Source organism: Phyllobates terribilis, unplaced genomic scaffold (genome assembly GCF_046119375.1).
Source record: "Phyllobates terribilis strain yellow unplaced genomic scaffold, ASM4611937v1 Scaffold_1__5_contigs__length_1240528914, whole genome shotgun sequence".
Taxonomy (NCBI): domain Eukaryota; kingdom Metazoa; phylum Chordata; class Amphibia; order Anura; family Dendrobatidae; genus Phyllobates; species Phyllobates terribilis.
This window is the reverse complement of record NW_027362761.1, coordinates 366,516,319-366,536,383: the sequence shown is the minus strand read 5'-3', so window position 1 is coordinate 366,536,383 and position 20,065 is coordinate 366,516,319. Positions and strand designations below refer to the sequence as shown.

The 20,065-nt window shown below is 42.1% G+C and overlaps 2 protein-coding genes across 2 annotated transcripts in view; one reads left to right on the top strand and one right to left on the bottom strand.

The window, feature by feature from the left end:
• Window positions 1–20,065, top strand: part of RPL6 (ribosomal protein L6) — a 566,325-nt gene that overhangs the window by 474,903 nt on the left and 71,357 nt on the right. The gene's annotated exons all lie outside the window — the stretch shown is intronic.
• PTPN11 (protein tyrosine phosphatase non-receptor type 11) overlaps window positions 1–20,065 on the bottom strand; it is a 90,521-nt gene that overhangs the window by 5,273 nt on the left and 65,183 nt on the right. The window contains exons 10-15 of the mRNA XM_073676356.1: window positions 18,158–18,289; window positions 17,091–17,245; window positions 15,452–15,519; window positions 9,450–9,601; window positions 6,184–6,308; window positions 935–1,034 (exon numbers count right to left, since the gene is read on the bottom strand). Of these exons, the coding sequence (XP_073532457.1) occupies window positions 965–1,034; window positions 6,184–6,308; window positions 9,450–9,601; window positions 15,452–15,519; window positions 17,091–17,245; window positions 18,158–18,289 (702 nt within the window). The 3' untranslated portion in view covers window positions 935–964. The remainder of the gene's footprint in view (window positions 1–934; window positions 1,035–6,183; window positions 6,309–9,449; window positions 9,602–15,451; window positions 15,520–17,090; window positions 17,246–18,157; window positions 18,290–20,065) is intronic.

Genomic DNA, 20,065 nt, shown 5'->3' with positions numbered 1-20,065 from the left:
GAATGCCTGTTTACACAGGCAGACTAAAGTAAACAATATCTATACTATATAACTCAGTGCACACAGGCTGCCATGGTTCTCAGCAGTACGTGTCCTGTTTACACAAGACGATCGATGCACCGCCGAGAATGATGATCTTATATGCTGCATAAAGGATCATTTCACCTGACGAACGAGTCTTTTGCTCGTTCACTGGGAGATCAGCAGCCTGTTTACACGGCAAGATAATTGTGACACAAGCATTTTTAACAACGCTTGTTTACATTTATCTAGCATTGTAAAGGACCCTTAAGACACAATTTTTGAAAGGATGGTAAAGAAAAACTTTCATAACAGTTTGGCCAAATAAGGAACAATCTCAAGGAGTTAAGTATCCCTATCATAGTCTACAATCTAGACAAGGCCAGGGTTCTCCTGGATCTGCTAGATGGAGTGTCTAGCCCAAAGTCTGCCTGTAAAAGAGGTCCCTTCTCCCTTTTGTCCTTTCTCCCTCAGCATGTACTCTTTGCTTCATTTCTTTGCATTCATATGCAATCCATATGTCTAATGAATGTCTGTGTTATAAGACCAAAATGTCATGTATGCATTATTTTGGATTGCTACAATCAAAACCTTTTTTAATTCATTTATATTTGGAGTGACAAGTTCTTTTTACATTGGACCATAGGTTGTTACCCTATCTGAGCACCCTGATTGTCTGTGAGTACCATGTACCCACATTATTCCTTTAAGTGCTGCCAGCCTTTCACTGACAGTGCATCCCTCTACATGGTCGTCACACTGTGAAAATTATGATTCTGGAAAATTTACCACTACTAACAAATTTTAATAAGAATGTAAGTGAAATGTAATACAGTCTGAAATGAAGACTACAATAATTGGGCAAATTTTAATATATCTGTATATATAAAAAAAAAGTGACCCCCTCCATTACCAGTCTGCAGTGGAGATGCAGCGTTTCACTTCATCTGAAGCTTTTTTGCTGTTGCATAAGGCTCACGTTTTCATAGACACGGCTAGAATCTTCTCGCATGCTGTAACAGGAGAAATAGAGATCTACATAGTCAACAAACAGCAAAATACAGTAACTGCAGGAAAACAATGCATCTGTAAAATATTGGCCCAGGGAAGCTGGAAGTTACAAATATTATGGCTACAACAGACCTCCGGGGTCTGAAAATCAATCTGAAATCATGTTCATAATTACCAGATTAAGCTGCCAGACATCATTTCAGCCCTACTCATATACCAGTACAGATCTCTATGCCTGCTGCAGATCTGTCATTTCTGAAAACTGCCCAAAGTTATTCTAGTAATTATCATCATGCATGATTTTACTGATTATATAGATAGTCCATGCAGATGACAAAGAAAAAAAAATCGGAATGCTTAAACATCTAGATGAGAAGTTTCAAGCCTATAGATGAGGCTGTTTTTTAATTCTGAAGGTTGCAGAGATGAAAACACATGAGCATCCCTTCATTTCAAGGCAAATTAAGCCACTGTTTAATCCTAATGGTCAGGGGAGCCACCTAAATAGGGCAGAACAGCATCTTATACTAAGCCTGCGGTGTAGATTTCTTCACACAGACTTGATAAACTCTTTTGTAATGTGAATAGTTATAGATTCTGCTGCGAAAATTAAGACTTAGGACTCTTAAGGGTTGTCCACTACTGGATAACCCAAGTGCCCCACATAAAATAAAAAGAATAACAAACTCATCTCCCAGACCGATGTCGCTTCTGAGATATAGACGCTCTCTCCCCCAGCAGTCACTTGTCATAATTATATCATGTGACCGCTGCAGACAATCAGTTGCCGATGATCGGCTGCAGCCTTTCAGTATTCCATCAAAGTAGAGGTCTGATGCGGCAGTCGTATAACACAAGATCACATGACCACTAACAGATATGGCGCCAACATCACAGGAGCAGGGCCAGTTGGGAGGTGAAAACATTTTTTTCGTATTTTACGAGGCACACTTTAGTAGCTAAGAAGGAGTTGTCCTAAAGACATTTTGGCATTTGACATAATTTAGGGAGGAACCCCTGGTGCATGAGACAGAGGAGAGACACTCACATGCATCATCAGAAATTCACTTAAAGGGTATCTGTCAGCAGGCTTTTGCTATGTAAACTGCTGGACAGCAGGAGATATGGGCTGAACCACAGATTTCAAGGATGTTTCACTTTCTTTTTTGGCTGTGTGCTGTTTGCTTACAATGGAGGTTTTATCGCCTGAGGAATATCACTGCCAGACTGGTGCTCCTGAGAGCATTGCTCTGACTCCACCTCCTTCTCTGATCAGCAGCTCACTGTCAATAGACAATGTACATGGAAAGCGTGAGTGGGGTTAGCTTTCTCAGCTCTGGTTCATGCTGCGTCTAAGAACACTGTGTCACAACTGATGCACCCAGTAAACTAAGTGATACATCGTTGGAATCAGGCTCACTTGGCCTATATTATTCTACTCTCAAATTAAATAGCAAAAACCTGGTGACCGATTCCATGTAAGTGATAACTACGTTAGCAGGTGGACCTGCATTGATCTAAGTCCCCTACTAAATCACAAAAAAGGCAGTCCCCCTGTGTTTCCCAATCAGAATGCCCCCCCCACACACACACACACTCATGGGGATGGGTTATATGGGGAGGTGTTAAGCTTGCATCCTACAGTTCCCCACACCTCCATTCGAGATACAGAAATAGGCAAGCAATCTCTCATGGGCCAACCCCAATGCCTGAGAAGGGAATGAGATATGAAAGTGAGATCCTCTTTAAACTTCATTAAATGGATTCTACCCCTTACTATACGATTGTTTTTTTTATCTGGTGTCAGTTCTGCTGATCACTTGAATCTAGGTCTTTTTTTAATCTTTCTGTACCTCGCACTGAGTTTATATTTGTTTCTGCACCTTTCAAGTGCTGAGATATGCCCCTCTTTGACCCATATAACGTCTTTTTTAAGACAAGTGGGCATGGTCATCAACTTCTCTATTGGAGTCTTATTTGAGGGCCACGCCCATTTGGCTAACAACATTAGCTTTACATACAGGGTAGAGTGGACAATATCACAGGAATGGAGAGATAAAAGAATGCCAAATCCAGGAGAATTACAAAAAGAAAAAATTACATATTTATGGCAAGTGACAAGTCCTGCCCTACCTGTACAGCAGTTTACTGTATTATTTATTTCTTTTTTTTTAAATAAACTCTGTGTTCTCAGGCTTTATTCCAGTCTGCTTACTATGGGTCTACTAATAGGCACACATGCACAGCACACAAGAGAACAATCACGTTCTCTCTTCTCCTATTGTTTCCCAGCTGAAATAGAATACATAAACTTCTTTTTCTCCTGTATCTGGCAAGCACAATTGGCCTATTTTCACAGTATGGAGCTCATGCTAATCATCATCTGAAAGGCTTTCCAGCCTCATTTCGCATTCTTCAAGAGCACAACAGTGATACCATAGCATCTTATTCCTTGCTGCTTTCCAAAACCAGAACTACAGCAAAGGGGAAAAAGTCGTCCATGAAACCAACAGCAATAGAAAATAAAAGATAGATTTAAAATTAGAAGCTCCTTTAACAATTACAACAGAGAGCTATATAATTAGTGCACATAACAAGCAAGTTATTTTCTAACAATACAATAGGGTCAGCTTTACTTTCTCCTACAGGGAGATTTCAAAGCAAGAAAAAAAAACTTGAAATGTCTGTATTCCCACAATGTCCTATAGGATTCACTCTCTTTTCCAGAGTTCATTAAAGTTTCTGGACTTTGCAGTTTTCTCAGCTACAATTACCATTTAGCCACCAAAAAGAAATATAGAAGAGAACTTCACAGGTGAATGCAATGAGGTGATCTATCAAACGCAGTGCAAAAGACACGTGGCCTTTCCATACAAGTAATCAGGAACAAAGTGGCTGGTTTTTCATTCCTTTTATAAAACCCTTTTTTGAAAATGTATCAAAACTAGTGGAAGAAATTTCAAATAATCTCAAAGAACAAACCCAGGCAAGTAGCTAAATGACTGAGCATCATTTCATAAAGTTTAAGAAAAATAACCAAAGAAGAGAATTGTCAAGTCCTCACTGAAATCCATGAGCAGTCTATGTAATTAAAAGGGGATGTCAATAGGATCAACCCTTCTAAGTGGTCTATATGAGCATGTAGGTCATAGGAAGCTGAATAAAATGATACCTTGATATCTGCAATCTGATAATTTATTCCAGAGAAATCTACATTTTTTGTAGTATGTTAATGAGCTGTTAAAATCTATGGGTCAGACGCTGATCCCCCTGACAATCTGCCTCCAGAGCTTATTTTAAATGAAAGGGGGCATTACCAGTGTGAGACATGTAATGACTGACAGTCTTCAGTACTGCCCCTTCCCTCCACACTGGCTCTGTGATATATAAGACGAAGCATTTTAATGAAAAACGTGGATTTCTCTGCAATCGCAGATGTCAAGGTATAATTTTATTCAATTTCCTATGACTTGCATGGTGATGTAGACAGCTTAGGAAGGATAATTATACTGACATATTCCCTTTAAAAGATATGGTGGATCCTCCCTGCTCTGTCTATCAGATGAGAGTCCTGAACAGGAGACGCTCATCTATTAATTTGGAAGTCCCCAATTTTGGTTTTCTAAACCAGGCTACCATTTTGGACTTCACTTGTCATGTTGTGTGTTCCTTGTGCCCACCAGAGTCATACTACTTATTTTGTTGAACTATACAGGGACATAAATTAAATTTTCCATTAATATAGCCCATCTATGCATATCAAGATTACATGCCAGGGCTGGATTCTGCTGTTAATTGGTGTGGGGAACATGCAGTAGCCTGCAATCTTGTCACTAATCATTCACGCTCAAAAACTGATCAAATCTGTGCTTAGTTCTGTGTGCAAGGAGTAATCAAAATGACACCAGCTGCCTAGAAAAGGCTATGGAGAGGGGAAGGGTAAGGAAGGAGCTAATGGGAAACAAAAGCACAACTAGCAAATTGCCAAGGCTTCTAGTCAGGGCCGGCGTCAGCACCCGGCGCACCCGGGCAAATGTCGGGGCCCTGAGCAGGCGGGGGGCCCCTCACCGTCGGGCACACCGCACGCTATGGGACCCATGAGCGGAGGAGAGCGGTGTTAGTGCCCGCTCCCCCCTGCTTTCTCAGGGCCCCGGCACCCGGCACAATACTTACCCCTCCCCGTGCCTCCGCAGCAGCTCCTGCATGCTCCGCGGCTGCTGCACTGTGACATCTCAAGTCAGAGGGCGCGGTGACGTCTTTACACCGTGCTCTCTCCTGAGCAGTCACAGCGCAGAGCGGGATGAGTCCGGCGACGCTGGAGTCCGGAGCAGCGGCAGCAGGTGAGACGTGAGGTGAGTATTTGATTTTTTTTTTTATTGTATGGAGGCCTGTGGAAGTGTAAGGGAGGGGGGTGAGGTGGGGGTGTGTGACATCCTGCATGGGGCATTATAAGGGGGGGTGACATCCTGCATGGGGCATTATAAGGGAGGGGGGGTGTGTGACATCCTGCAAGGGGCATTATAAGGGGGGGGGTCACCATCCATCATGGGGCATTATAAGGAAGGGGGGGGGGTGTCATCCTGCATGGGGCATTATAAGGGAGGGTGACATCCTATATGGGGGGGGGGGCCAGCCTGCTTGGAGCGTTATATGGGGGCCAGTATTCTGTATAGAGCGTTATATGGGGGCCAGTATCCTGCATGGAGCGTTATATGGGGGCCAGTATCCTGCATGGAGCATTATATGGGGGCCAGTATCCTGCATGAAGCATTATATGGGGGCCAGTATCCTGTATGGAGCGTTATATGGGGGCCAGTATTCTGTATGGAGTGTTATATGGGGCCAGTATTCTGTATGGAGCATTTTATGGGGGATATATATATATATATATATATATATATATATATATATATATATATTTCTCTTCAGTATCTGTGCATCATGAATCGTGGTATGTGTTAAAGGGGCCCACTGAGATTCTTTCGCCCGGGGCCCACAAAAACCTGGAGCCGGCCCTGCTTCTAGTACATGTTAAAACTTTAAAAAAAATGCAGTATACAATGATATAATTGTGATCAGTATAATTCTTCATGTAAACATACAAAACAAAGTTTTTGTAAACAGTCACTAGAAAGTTACACTTCAACTTACTCTGGAAGTGTAGGCGTTGGTAATGGTGTAGGGGTACAAGGTGGTAGTGGACTTTGATCTCCCGCTGTCTGCTCAGAGAGGGAGTATTTTATATTTGTGTACTCGTGTCCTTTTCTCTTACTTTTCTAAACAAAACAAAAAAAAGAGATAAATATATATATTTATTTATTGTCATGAAATCTAAATATTCAGTATGACACACATCCAAACACTGACAATATTTCTGTATTCAACTGTTTACGCTGAATGATAAACCAGTAAATTCACTCTGCAAATCTTCATTGTTGTCAGACATAACCATATCCACAGCCTTTGTATTTGTAGGATTGGAGCCAGCGCGTCAGGTCTCTACATTAGATTACAGATGGAGTTGGTTTTTCCCGGAGGTAAAGCCCTGGGTGACTGAAGAGGAGTCTAGAGTACTTCTTGGAGAATGAGGTAAAAGGGGTTGTCCCATAAACAACAATTATAACCAATCCTAAGGAATCACAAATGCAGTGCCATAAAGAACGGGGCATTGTGTATTGCTTAGGTCCAGGTCAATGACAATGCAATGCTAAAAATGCCATTCAGTTGGTCAAGTGATTCCTCGAGGTTACAAATGTCCAAAATAAGAGGGCAACAGTGCACAGAGAGGTTTGGTTTTGAGAAATGTAGTGGCAAGTAAAAACATTGCATGGTGTTGGGATAAAGTCTTTATTTACACTCCATTTTCTCTTTCCTTGTGTTGTCATTGACCTGCAGTAGACATTTGGATATGTGTATGGTAGTCAGACCAAGCTCCACAGGTGTCTAGCACCAAATATATCAGGGTGATGCCCTGACTGAAAGTATCTTGGGATTCCTATGTCATAATTACTTACATCTCTTATAGATGATGGCTGTTCAGTAAAGGCGCAGCTTTACCAGTCAATGCACAGCATTAAACAACAGCTGATCAATAACATGTTTGCCAGTTGGTGGCTGTTTAATAGCCTGTTTAGTCAGACCGACTGAGCTTCAGATGTGCCCAGAACGATCAGTAATAGATCATTCAGTGCATATAGGCTGCAACTAGTCCTGTTTACACAATGATTAGCGCAGCCGAGAATGATCAATTTAGCAAAAGGACGAACAAGCATTTTGCTCATCCATCGGGTGATTTGTGGCCTGTTTAACCTGTACGAGAATTGGGAAATGAGAAACAAGCTTTCCTAGTGGAGGGATAATGCCATTTAGACAGATCTTGAATCTAGCAGATCCTAGTATTGTAACTTAGCCAATTCAAGTGGATGGGGCTGAACTACAGTACCAAGCAAAGCCACACCTGTACGTAGGACACCGTGGTGGATAAACAATACTCAAAAGGTGGGTGTTCGACAACCACAGCTCATACAGAAAACCCCTTTACCAATTAAGAACAATGTTACATTGCTTTGCTGAATGACTTGCATGTAAAGCCCTCAAGCACATTTGATTAATGTCACCCTCACTTGCCGATATTGACGTGTTCGACCAACACTATGTGTATGGGGGTGCCGGCCAACTGATTGTTGGGAGAGACGTCAATTGGGCATTTCGGACTGCTGAAGGCTTTGTTCTCCCAGAGACAAGTTATTGGCAGAGAGGTCTAGCTGTGGCTTTGTCAAAGAACAAAGAATTGTTTGGCCGAACGAGTGCTCCTGTGTATGGAAGAGCCTGCCAATATGGCTACCACAGATCAGCTGAAGCATCGTTTGGCCAGCAGCTGACAAAGAGTAGCAGTTGTTTTTTTGACTTCATAAATCACTAATACACTTAAGATACATTAGGCTGTGTGCCCACGATGCGTTTTTAATGCGTTTCTGCAGTGTTTTTGCAGCTGCATTAAAAACGCATGGTAGAAGGGCAGCAATGTTCCCCAATGATAATCCGCATGTGTCTCCTCCACACCCAGGTACCATTAAAAAATCTGTAAAAAAAAAGAATACAATAAAAAATATTTATATCCGTTTGCATGGATTTATATAGTGTGGCCTAGTTGTCACAAGCACTTTCCAAGTGATGCTAATCGCTTGGAAAGGGCTTGTCAATCTGCATGCGGAAATGTCAGTGAATAACGCTCCATTTTCGCATGTCCCTGGCAGGAAAACGCATGTACAATCCGCATGTACAATCCGCATGTACAATCCGCATGCGTTTTTTCTGCCAGGGAGATGCAGAAACGCTCAGGAAAAAATCCGGAGCATTTCTGCATCGTGGGCACATAGCCTTACAATGTTTTTTTGTTTTGTGATCAGAGGAATCTGCTTCTTTCACCGCCAGGACTGATCATTCTCAAAATTCTGTAAAATATGTATTCAGTGAAGAATACAGAATTACAATCTAGAGGTAGAGCTCCCTCCTCCTCCTTCCCTTTTACATTAAAAAAGGAAAATAAACCACCATCTCCTATGTAAAAGGGAAGGAGGGGTGAGCTCTGCCTTTAGATCAACCCTCATTCTCCTCCCTTTACATAGAATCTTATCAGTAGCAGCTGTCAATCTCCATAATGTAATAATCTGTCTTCACTGAATACAGACTTTACCCCTGAATTAAGAAATTTGAAAGATTTCTGGAGGAGAAAGGAGCAGATTTCTCTGATCAGAAATATTACAACATTTCTTATTTTCACTTGCAGTATTGATTTATAAAATAAAAGTTGAAACAATGGTTTATTCTTTAAGGAAATTACTGTAGCTGATAATGCCTAGACCTCAAATACTTTGGAGTACAAGGCCATGTGTGGGGTTATTGTCATTTTAATATTTCATCAGTAAGCATTTTTTTTATTCTTTTTTTGAAAAAAAGAATCAATGAGGGCTATCTATTGTTTAATTGACCATTAGCACTTAAAACCCTAATTTGAAAAGGGGAAACAGACTTTTAGGAGCCATTTAAATGACAAATGCACTGGAAAATAGTGACCACACTTTGTCATGTAGCAACTTGCATGATAAAAATGCTGATTCAGCTAATAAAATGGCTAAAAGCGATATAGCTACTTTAAATATCAATAGCCGTTGGCTGAATGCTTGTTCAATTGACAACTCTCCCCCGACTACATCTTACAAACTTGCTTGATTCACCAATAGAGAGGAAAGTATGCCGCTGTGAGACTCCTATTGTAGAGCCTTCTGCCAAAGGATCATCGGTAGATCATAGTCATATCGCCAAATCCCCATCCTTGTCGGATTCTCACAAGTATAGTGAAATACATATGCATTAGCTATAAACTATAAGAACATGCGTACAATGACATATCTTACCTGCTCTTCTTCAATTCTGCGTTGCAAAGTTTCTATATAATGCTGTACGGCCATGTATATAAACCTGTATTGTGCTTCTGTTTGAACCATTCCTGATCTCTGGGATCTTACCATCTGAATAGTTTTGGGCACATCAATATCACAATCAACACCTAAAAAAAGATCAATAAATTAGAATAATGCAAAATAGGAGGCGGCATTCTGAAAAGAAAGCTCAATGCTGGATCTGTTGTACAGCAGATAACACTGGTGATAATCCCGATGATGTAGATATTGGTGAATACAATGGTGCAGGAGGCAGCCGTTGGCTCAGTCTTCCATCATTGAGCGTGTGACAGACAGCAGACGCGATGACGTCACTATATCGCATCTGCTGTGCACAATGTCAGTGCACACAGCAAAGAACAGAGCAAAGCACCGGTGGAAAGGGAGCAAGGCAAGTATGTGCCTTTTATTTTTTTGGCTTATATATGAATGTATGTGGGATGTGTATCTGTATATAGGGGAGCTATGTGGGGACTCACACTGTATATAGGGGTGGCTGTGTGTGGGCTCATACTGTATATGCAGAGACTCACTGTATATAGGGAGGAAATGTGGGGGCTTATACTGTATATAAGGAGGCCATGTGGGGGGCTCAGTTTATATAGGGGGCTGTGTGGGAGCTCATACTGTATAAAAGGGAGGCGATGAGGGGGGCTCAGTGTATATAGGGGGCTGTGTAGGGGCTCATACTGTATACAGGGAGGCCATGTGGGGGGCTCATAGTTTATATAGGGGGCTGTGTGGGAGCTCAGAGTGTATATAGAGGCTATGGGGGGCTCAGTGTATATAGGGGCTGTGTAGGGGCTCATGCTGTATATAGGAGGACTGTGTGTGGGATCATACAGTATACAGGGGGCTTTGTGTGGGATCATATGGTATATGGGGGATGTCAACATACTTAAAGGAGTTGTCCAGTACTTTTTTCAATTGCCCCAATGTATTTAGCATGTGCTCATAAGTGTTTTTGTAAGTACCTTTAGTTGGATGTATTGCCTGTGATCGGCGCTACAGCTGGCCTCACGTGACCCCGGGCTGCAGCCGGCTCTGACATCCGCTGATGTCAAGTTCCGGATGCAGCCGGGCGTGACCCAGTGACACGCTCCCTGGTGAGTGATGGGCTGTGGGCGGGGTTACCCTGCACGTCACACCCAGCATCCACCGCGCTCTCTCCCTCTCCTCATTTATTGGGAAAGCGCACAGTGGATGCTGGGTGTGACACGCAGGGTAACTCCGCCCACAACCCAGCATCCACTGCGGGGAGCGTGTCACGCCTCACTTAACGTGACATCAGCGGAAGAAAAAGCCGGCTGCAGAAGGGGGTCAAGTGATGCCTGTGAGTGGCCAGTGATAGCGCCGCTCACAGGCAATACATACAACTAAAGGTAATTACAAAAACACTTAAGGGCACATCCTAAATACATTGGGGCAATTTAAAAAAAGTACTGGACAACTACTTTAATTCTGTTGAATATTGAGCAATACAATTATTAATATAAAATAAAAAAATATTGTGTTAAGATTTTGCAGAAATAAATTTAAAACCCCTTTACAGCCTGTGTCGTAATTGTACGCACAAGGCTGTAACCCCCGGTTCAGTGAGGGCTCTGGCGCTGAGCCCGCACTGAACCGGGCACATGTCAGCTGATTATTACAGCTGACATGTGCCCCAACAGCCGCGGGTGGAATCGCGATCCACCTGCGGCTGTTAACATGTTAAATGCCGCTGTCAATCTCTGACAGCGGCATTTAACTTGCGCAAACTGGATGCGCGTCACTTACCCCGCCCATCGGCGACCCAGTCACATGATCGTGGGTCACCAATAGGTTGGCATGACAACCCTGGGTCTGCAGCAGACTCCAGTGGTTGTCATGAGCTGGCGGCTATGAGAGCCACCTAGTGGTCGGCGCTCATAGCACAGGACCATTTCTGCTGCATAGAGGTGATCTGCTGATCATCTCTATGTAGCAGAGGCGATCAGACAAGTGCTGCTTCTAGTCTCCTATGGAGACTGTAGAAGCAAGCAAAAAGTGAAAAAAAAAAGGTTTTTAAAAATATTAAAAAAAATATAAAAGTTTAAATCACCCCCCTTTCGCCCGATTCAAAATAAAATAATAAAAAAAAAAACCACATACACATATTTGGTATCGCCGCGTTCAGAATTGCCCGATCTATCAATATAAAAAAAGAATTAATCCGATCGGTAAACTGCGTAACGAGAAAAAACTTCTAAACGCCAGAATTACGTTTTTTTGGTCGCCGCAACATTGCAATAAAATGCAATTAAGGGCGATCAAAACATCGGATCTACCCCAAAATGGTATCAATAAAAACTTCAGCTCGGTGCACAAAAAATAAGCCCTCAGCCAGCCCCAGATCCCGAAAAATGGAGAAGCTACGGGTCTTGGAAAATGGCGCCATTTTTTAGTAAACTTTGGAATTTTTTTTCACCACTTAAAGAACCTATACATGTTTGGTGTCTACGAACTCGTAATGACCTGGAGAATAATAATGGCAGGTCAGTTTTAGCATTCAGTGGACGTGGTAAAAAAAAAAAAAAAAACATCTGTGGTATTGCACTTTTTTTGCAATTTCACCGCACTTGGAATTTTTTTCCCGTTTTCCCGTACATGATATGGTAAAACTAGTAATAGCGTTGAAAAGTACAACTCGTCCCGCAAAAAATAAGCCCTCACACGGCCATATTGACCAAAAAATAAAAACGCTATGGCTCTGGGAACAAGGGGAGCAAAAAAAGAAAATGCAAAAACGGAATATCCCAGGGTCCTTAAGGGGTTAAGCTTATTGATTCGGCCCTAAACAACAGCCATGGTTTCTCATGTGGCCCCTTTGGAAAATTAATTGCCCACCCCTGGTCTACAGTCTGCAAAGGTGAAAACCACTAAAAAATATGCAGGATACAAGCCCGTATAATGATCAAAAATAGTGTACACACCAGGCAGTCCATTCTGAACTCTCACCTGAAACCATATTTACATATTGAGAAATTGCAACGCTTGTACTGAACATTAAAGCAATGAAAAATAAAAAAATCACAAAAATCTGCAAATATCAACGGAACTTGTCAAGTTTGGTTTGAAACGATTTTCTATATTTATGTATCTCTTAACGCTGTAACTTTCCAGTGTTTCGATTCCTTTCCATTTTCGAGATCTAGATAAAATATCCCTGCAGAACTAACCCCGGTCACAGCTGTGAAGTGCATATAACAGTTCTATTCTTGGCACTCCTCCGTGCATTACCCATCCTGCACTCCACACGGATACATTTTACCTACGCTGACTGTAGAAAACAATCAGGACAGGAGATTTGTGCTGAAGGTGTTTAACTCAAAGAGAATTTCTTAGGCTGGATACTATTGTAAGAAATTATCAGCGCTGAGCTCAGGATGTCTTTATTAGCTTTCAGTTTTTACACATCCACTGAAAATAGACAGCAATTATAACATATACAGTACATTGCTAAAAAAAAGGTAAGGTAACAGGCTACATCCCCTGGCATCAGTCACATCAGCTCTTTACACAATCAGTTAATTTTGTAGGAAAAGTCGTTTCTCATGTAAAACTATGCGACGCTTAAAGCACTACTCCGGTGTTTTGTGCTTTTTTTCTTTAGTAGCACCACTCCAGTGCTGCAATACCCTAAATTCCCTGACCCTAGTATTACGGTCACCAGCTGCCGTCTTCAGCTGTTCCCGACTCAGGAAAGGAGCCATCTTGTGATCGTAATGTCTGACCGGAAGTCAGAGGTAATGGTCACAAGCTCTCAATGTAAGTCTCGTTCTGGCCCTCATAAACTTACGACTTCCGGATCACCCAGCAAACACTGGAGCGATCCGGCAGGTCACCAACTGCTGGAGATCGACCGGAACAGTGCCGGGAACAGATGAAGCTGGCGACTGGTAAGTATGAGACTAAGCGCTGGGAGCTTAGATTAGTAGCACCACTCCAGCAGCAATAAGATCAGCTCACTGTGCAGCTTGACTGGCATTAGCCAGACAACATCAGAACCAGTCTTCTTCATGAGAGCAGGTTCACACTGAACATGTGATCTATAGTAAACAGTCTAGAGATGCCATAGTGAATATTATGTTGCCTGAAACATCATCCAGCTTGACCGGTTTGGAGAGAAGTCAGTCATGGTCATATCCTTGGAAGGGCACACAAATTTCCACGTGATGGGTACTGGGATGAAATTTATTTTCAGAGCTTCGGTCAGATCTTACACTGGTGTAATGACCCGGAGACTCGTGACCAGAGAATGTAGACAGCTCATGGATGATGAAGGCATTAATCTCATTAAGTGGCCCTCACGTTTCCTAGAGCTGAATCCAATTGAGAAATTCTGGGACATTATGTATCAGAGCATAAGACGCCTCCAAGTGGTGCCACAGAGTGTCCAGGAGCTCACTGATGCCCTGATCCAGGTCTGGTAGGAGATCCTAAAGGACATCATACTCCGTCTCATCAAGAGCATGACCAGACATTGTCAGGACTATATAGAGGTATGCTGGAGCAATGCATACTACCGAGTCACATTATGAGTTGCCGCTATTAAGTCCACACAAATTGGATCTGCCTGTGATTTCCCTTTTTTTGGTGGGGGGGTAATTTAAAACTTGGACCTCAGCTGGTTGATGATTTTGGTTTCCATTGACAGTTATGCTTAGTGAATTACGCAATTTATATCAATAAATGTTATAAAGCTAAAACTTTTCGTTCATAGAAATCAGACGCGTGATTTAAGTGTTCTATTTAATTTTTTTAGCAGTGTATTAAGGGTGCTTTTATTATTGCATTCAGATACCCATTCGTTGGCCGCGTTGGGGCTTATGTCCGAACACCCCTCCGCAAAACTGGATTGGGGCGTATGCGTCGACTGGGCCATAGACTATAATAGTGCTGACAGAGCAAACATGTGCTCTGCCAATGGGGTCCAGATGCAAGCCCCGACAGGACCAAGGAACGGGTGCCTGAACGTAGTGTGAAAGCACAGAAGTTGTCAAAGTTTTCTCAAAATATGCCATGTAAAATAAATTATTGCCCTAAGTGTTCAGAGAACATTACTGGAGGTTGTAACAGTGCATCACCCCCAGTCTGCCTTCATTGACCATAAGGCAACCCACCCTTCCATTAGTATTCCCTGTCCTGCTTCTGGTGAAGGAGGGGTTGCCATTGTTCCTCTCTTCAGGGGGCTTGTCTGATAAACTAAGACAAGACTTCACTGACCTTCTTGTACACTTTGAGTCAGCTGTACCAGATGTTTAAAGGGGTAGGTTGTGCACAAATCGGCATGTTTGGGTTTGGCTGTTGTGTGTTGAAAGAGCTAGGATCTGCGGCCAGATCCTGGTACCACTGCATGGACTATCAGAGACTGGGGATCATCTGCCACTTGATAGACATGTGCCTTGTCTTCTCTGCTGGATTTTGAGCGTTCTTCTATGGATTACTGAGTGTGATTTTCTTTGGTGCTGGATTACTGGCTGGCGCCCCTCCCCCCCCCCCCCCCCCCCGTTTTTTTCCATTTGTTGTTGCGGTGTTACAAACGTTGGGTGATTACGTTCACCATCCCTGTGTGCTGTCACACCCCCATCACTGCATTGGTACTATGAAGACTATAAAGGGCAGTAAAAGGTTCAGGTGCTCCAGGGATTTGTGCTAGTTATAATATCTAGGGGAATGAGCGATATAATACATTGATGATGTGCCTGGAAGAACGTTCTTAATCGGCTATATTTGACTGCCATTCAACATTGACAAATCTGACAATGCATCTTGTCAGTTGTTTTTTTCCTGGAAAAGGGTTAAATGATGATGAAAGCAATCAGCGCTGCAAGACAGCGATGTATATACAATATCCTCATATCTCTAGAACCATATGCTCAAGTCTCTTGTCCAAATCCCTGGTAGCTGCAGATAACAGCGACTTCCACACCTACCTTTTTCTCGGATGACATCGATGAGAATATCAATCACAATAAAAGTGCCTGTACGTCCTATTCCTGCACTGTTAATAAAGAAAACAACAGTGCGGTGAGCAGAAGACAGTCCCAAAGTATGAGAACACTGACTTTATTGTGCAGGCCGAATGGCAACACATTCCAGCTGGCAGCACATAAATACACATTTATTATAGAGTAGATGCCAAAATGATAGTCTGCTGCTACTGCACTAGGAATATATGTCAGGTACAATCCGAGCAGAGAATTACCTCCAGCCAACACAGGAGCAGCCAGAGCTGGATGTTCTATTCTTTCTGTCACATGTACACCATTCATCACTCCCAGTGTAAAGGTATTCATAAAAGTGTCACTTTGTATCAAGTGAAAATAGCTAAAGAAGTCAGACATAGAAAGGAGAACTTAAAGGTAAATTGTCACCATTGTTATGCTGTCCTGACAACAGCAAAAAGTAATGGAGAAGCTCTGGAGAGGGACAGAAGTGCACACGAAATAGGGCAAGGATAAGTCTAAGTGATGGTAGCGCTCATCTGAAGGTGATGTGTGAAGGCAAAACCCTATAAAAGTGCGGAAAGTTGCTGCTGCTGCCCAGTGACTGGGTTAAAGTGTTTTCCAGATGTATTATGGCCAAAATGGAAACTGTCCGACAGGACCAGCACCTTTCTCAAGGTATAAAACCAAGTATCACACTTAGTTTTGTTGTATCTTGAGAATGCGCCAGTCCGGAGCAGAAAAGTGTTGGTATTAATAAAAACCTATTTGGAATCCCAAAACTCTTCATTCCCGCAGCGCAGCCCGCCTAAAAGTGACAGTTTCCATTTTTGCCAGCATAAAGTAAAGACTGAGTCCCCGATCCATGAGGTGTGTGCTCAGTGGTCCTCAATATTCAAGAGCTGTTACTCCCCCCCTACTCCTAAAGTTAATTATCCGCTTTATCGTTATGCACACTGGCATCAACTATTGATGCAGTCGCCCCTCTCGTGCATGGCAGAGTGCAACAAATCAATGGGCAACCTTGGCACAATAACCTCACTAAAAAGCTTCGGTAAGTGTCCAGGGTAGTTGGAAGAAAACATTCTCAAGAAGACTTCACCGCATTCAAAATGCAACTTTCACATTCAAATTGGCCCTCACCTCTGCTAAACAGGTCTATTTGTATTTTCTTTATCCCACAACCCCAAACAGTTATTCAACACTTAACTCCCTCCTTCGCCCTCCACTGCCCCATCTGACCTCCCTCACCTCTGCACAAGACTATGCCACACATTTTAAAAATATTTGGCGACCAAACAAGGCAAGACTTTACTGACTATTCACTACAACCTTTATGAATGAAAGACCACTGCTCCTCCCCCATCTAATTTTAGGTGGATGACTAGTGCCTATACAACCAAACCACTACTTCCATAAGTAAAACAGGTTCCATTTCATCAATTAAAATGTCCTACAGCAGCTGATCAGATAATGCATCCCCAGGGTAAAACAAGCCCTGTATTATCTAATTCTACAGCAATTTTCATCCATTTGTCACCTAGGTTAAGGTAATTTGTTAGCTTCTGCTCTTTGTGTGTTTTTTTTTTTATTTATATAAAGGAAAATTGGTTTAGATGCAAATTACCTGCAATGAACAACTGCGGGCCCAGGTTCAGATATACTATCTTGCTTGTGATGAACTTCTTCTAAAAAGTCCAAGACACCCCCAGGGTCTGTAGGAACTCCATGATCTGGCCAGGTTTTGAAATGGTATTGCCATACAGTTCTCTCAGTATTACCCTGGTATACGCAAAGCAAGAAAATATTGTTAAGGTTAGAACTATTACAATACACACGGAGGCCAAAGCATCATGATAAAATAGCAGATACAAATGCAGTATGGGTTTTTATTTACAGCACATGTATAAAATTCACCCCAACCCTTTTTGGTCCTATTGGGCTTTGTGAATTCACCAAATAAGAGAAAAAAATAAACTAAAACATGTGATAAACATTGTCTTGTTTGAATTCGAATATAAAAAATGGAAATCAGGTGAAATTTTTCTCTTTTAAATCGTCCCCTGTACCAATAATTCCAAACAGTGTACAGTGGAAGCGGTTTAGAGGTTTCCTGGAAGCAGTAACAACAAAATATAGGTAGAAGCTCATCGAAACACATCTTTTAGGGGTGTCCCCATGGTAAATTGGTTGGAAACTACAACAGAGTTTTGTTATTATGAACCATCAGGGTTGACAAAATAAATCAACTGTATATATTGTAGGAAAGTCAGGTAGGATAGGGTTAAAACCTTGTACTAGAGGCACATGGCTAGCTATCACTAATACCAGGCCATGTGTTCACTTGTGGCTGTCAGTTAGGGGAGCTGAGCAGTGTGAGGTGTTGGAGCTGGTGAGTATCCAGTAAATGTGAGCACACTGAACCTAAAGCAGGACCTGAATTGCTTCCTGGGTGAGACCCTATGATTGCTATGCCTGCATTGAAAAAAAGGACTGATTTTTGATGTATGTGCCAGGAAAAGGTTGTTTTTTAGTTTAAAGAGCTGTGCAAGTTTATGTAGTTCAATAAACCTCAATCTGTTTTGACACAAGAATCTGGTGCCAGTGTGAATTCTAGTGTCTACCTTAGAGTGAACCCCTATAATATTTATGCATAGTATAATTAAAAAGAATAAAATTAAGAAAAATACTTACTTGCCCTACTTTGGAAAGTTTAAGCTCTCTTAATATGTAATCATGAGCTGGCGTTTCTTTGACGTTTCTCACCCGCATGACACCATACTCCTTCAGTGCATGCTCTTCGGGCCAATACTTTACACATTTGCTCTGAAAACATATAACGCAGCATTAATATAATCGTAAACACAAATTTGGAAAGAAAAAAATATATATGAAAGCAAATGATTCAGTCGTGGCTAAGTTTACATCAGTCTCCAGATGTATATGCGTTCTCACATAAAGTACAGACCAAAAGTTTGGACACACCTTCTCAATTAAAGATTTTTTTGTATTTTCATGACTATGAAAATTGTACATTCACACTGAAGGCATCAAAACTATGAATTAACACATGTGGAATAATATACTTAACAAAAAAGTATGAAACAACTGAAAATATGTCTTATATTCTAGGTTCTTCAAAGTAGCCACCTTTCTCTTGATGAGCTTCAAGAGGTAGTCACTGGAAAAGGTTTTCACTTCACAGGTGTGCCCTGTCAGGTTTAATAAGTGGGATTTCTTGCCTTATAAATGATGTTGGGACCATCAGTTGTGTTGTGCAGAAGTCTGGTCGATACTCTGCTGATAGTCCTACTGAATAGACTGTTAGAATTTGTATTATGGCAAAAAAGAGCAGCTAAGTCAAGAAAAACGAGTGGCTATCATTACTTCAAGAAATGAAGGTCAATCAGTGCGAAAAATTGGGAAAACTTTGAAAGTGTCCCCAAGTGCAGTTGCAAAAACCATCAATCGCTACAAAGAAACTGGCTCACATGAGGACCGCCCCAGGAAAGGAAGACCAAGAGTCACCTCTGCTTCTGAGGATAAGTTTATCCGAGTCACCAGCATCAGAAATCGCAGGTTAACAGCAGTTCAGATTAGAGACCAGGTCAATGTCACACAGAGTTCTAGCAGCAGACACAGCTCTTCAACAACTGTTAAGAGGAGACTTTGTGCAGCAGGCCTTCATGGTAAAATAGCTGCTAGGAAACCACTTCTAAGGACAGGCAACAAGCAGAAGAGACTTGTTTGGGCTAAAGAACACAAGGAATGGACATTAGACCAGTGGAAATCTGCGCGTTGGTCTGATTTGTCCAAATTTGAGATCTTTGGTTCCAACCACCGAGTCTTTGTGCGACGCAGAAAAGATGAACGGATGGACTCTACATGCCTGGTTGCCACCGTGAAGCATGGAGGAGGAGGTGTAATGGTGTGGGGGTGCTTTGCTGGTGACACTGTTGGGGATTTATTCAAAACTGAAGGCATACTGAACCAGCATGGCTACCACAGCATCTTGCAGCGGCATGCTATTCCATCCAGTTTGCGTTTAGTTGGACCATCATTTATTTTTCAACAGGACAATGACCCCAAACACACCTCCAGGCTGTGTAAGGGCTATTTGACCAAGAAGGAGAGTGATGGGGTGCTACGCCAGATGACCTAGCCTCCACAGTCACCAGACCTGAACCCAATCGAGAGATGGTTTGGGGTGAGCTGGACCGCAGAGTGAAGGCAAAAGGGTCAACAAGTGCTAAGCATCTCTGGGAACTCCTTCAAGATTGTTGGAAGACCATTTCCGGTGACTACCTCTTGAAGCTAATCAAGAGAATGCCAAGAGTGTGCAAAGCAGGTCATCAAAGCAAAAGGTGGCTACTTTGAAGAACCTAGAATATAAGACATATTTTCAGTTGTTTCACACTTTTTTGTTAAGTATATAATTCCACATGTGTTAATTCATAGTTTTGATGCCTTCAGTGTGAATGTACAATTTTCAAAGTCATGAAAATACAGAAAAATCTTTAAATGAGAAGGTGTGTCCAAACTTTTGGTCTGTACTGTATATCTTTTTAGCTCAAAAAGAGAATCTGTTTTGCCTCCTAGAAT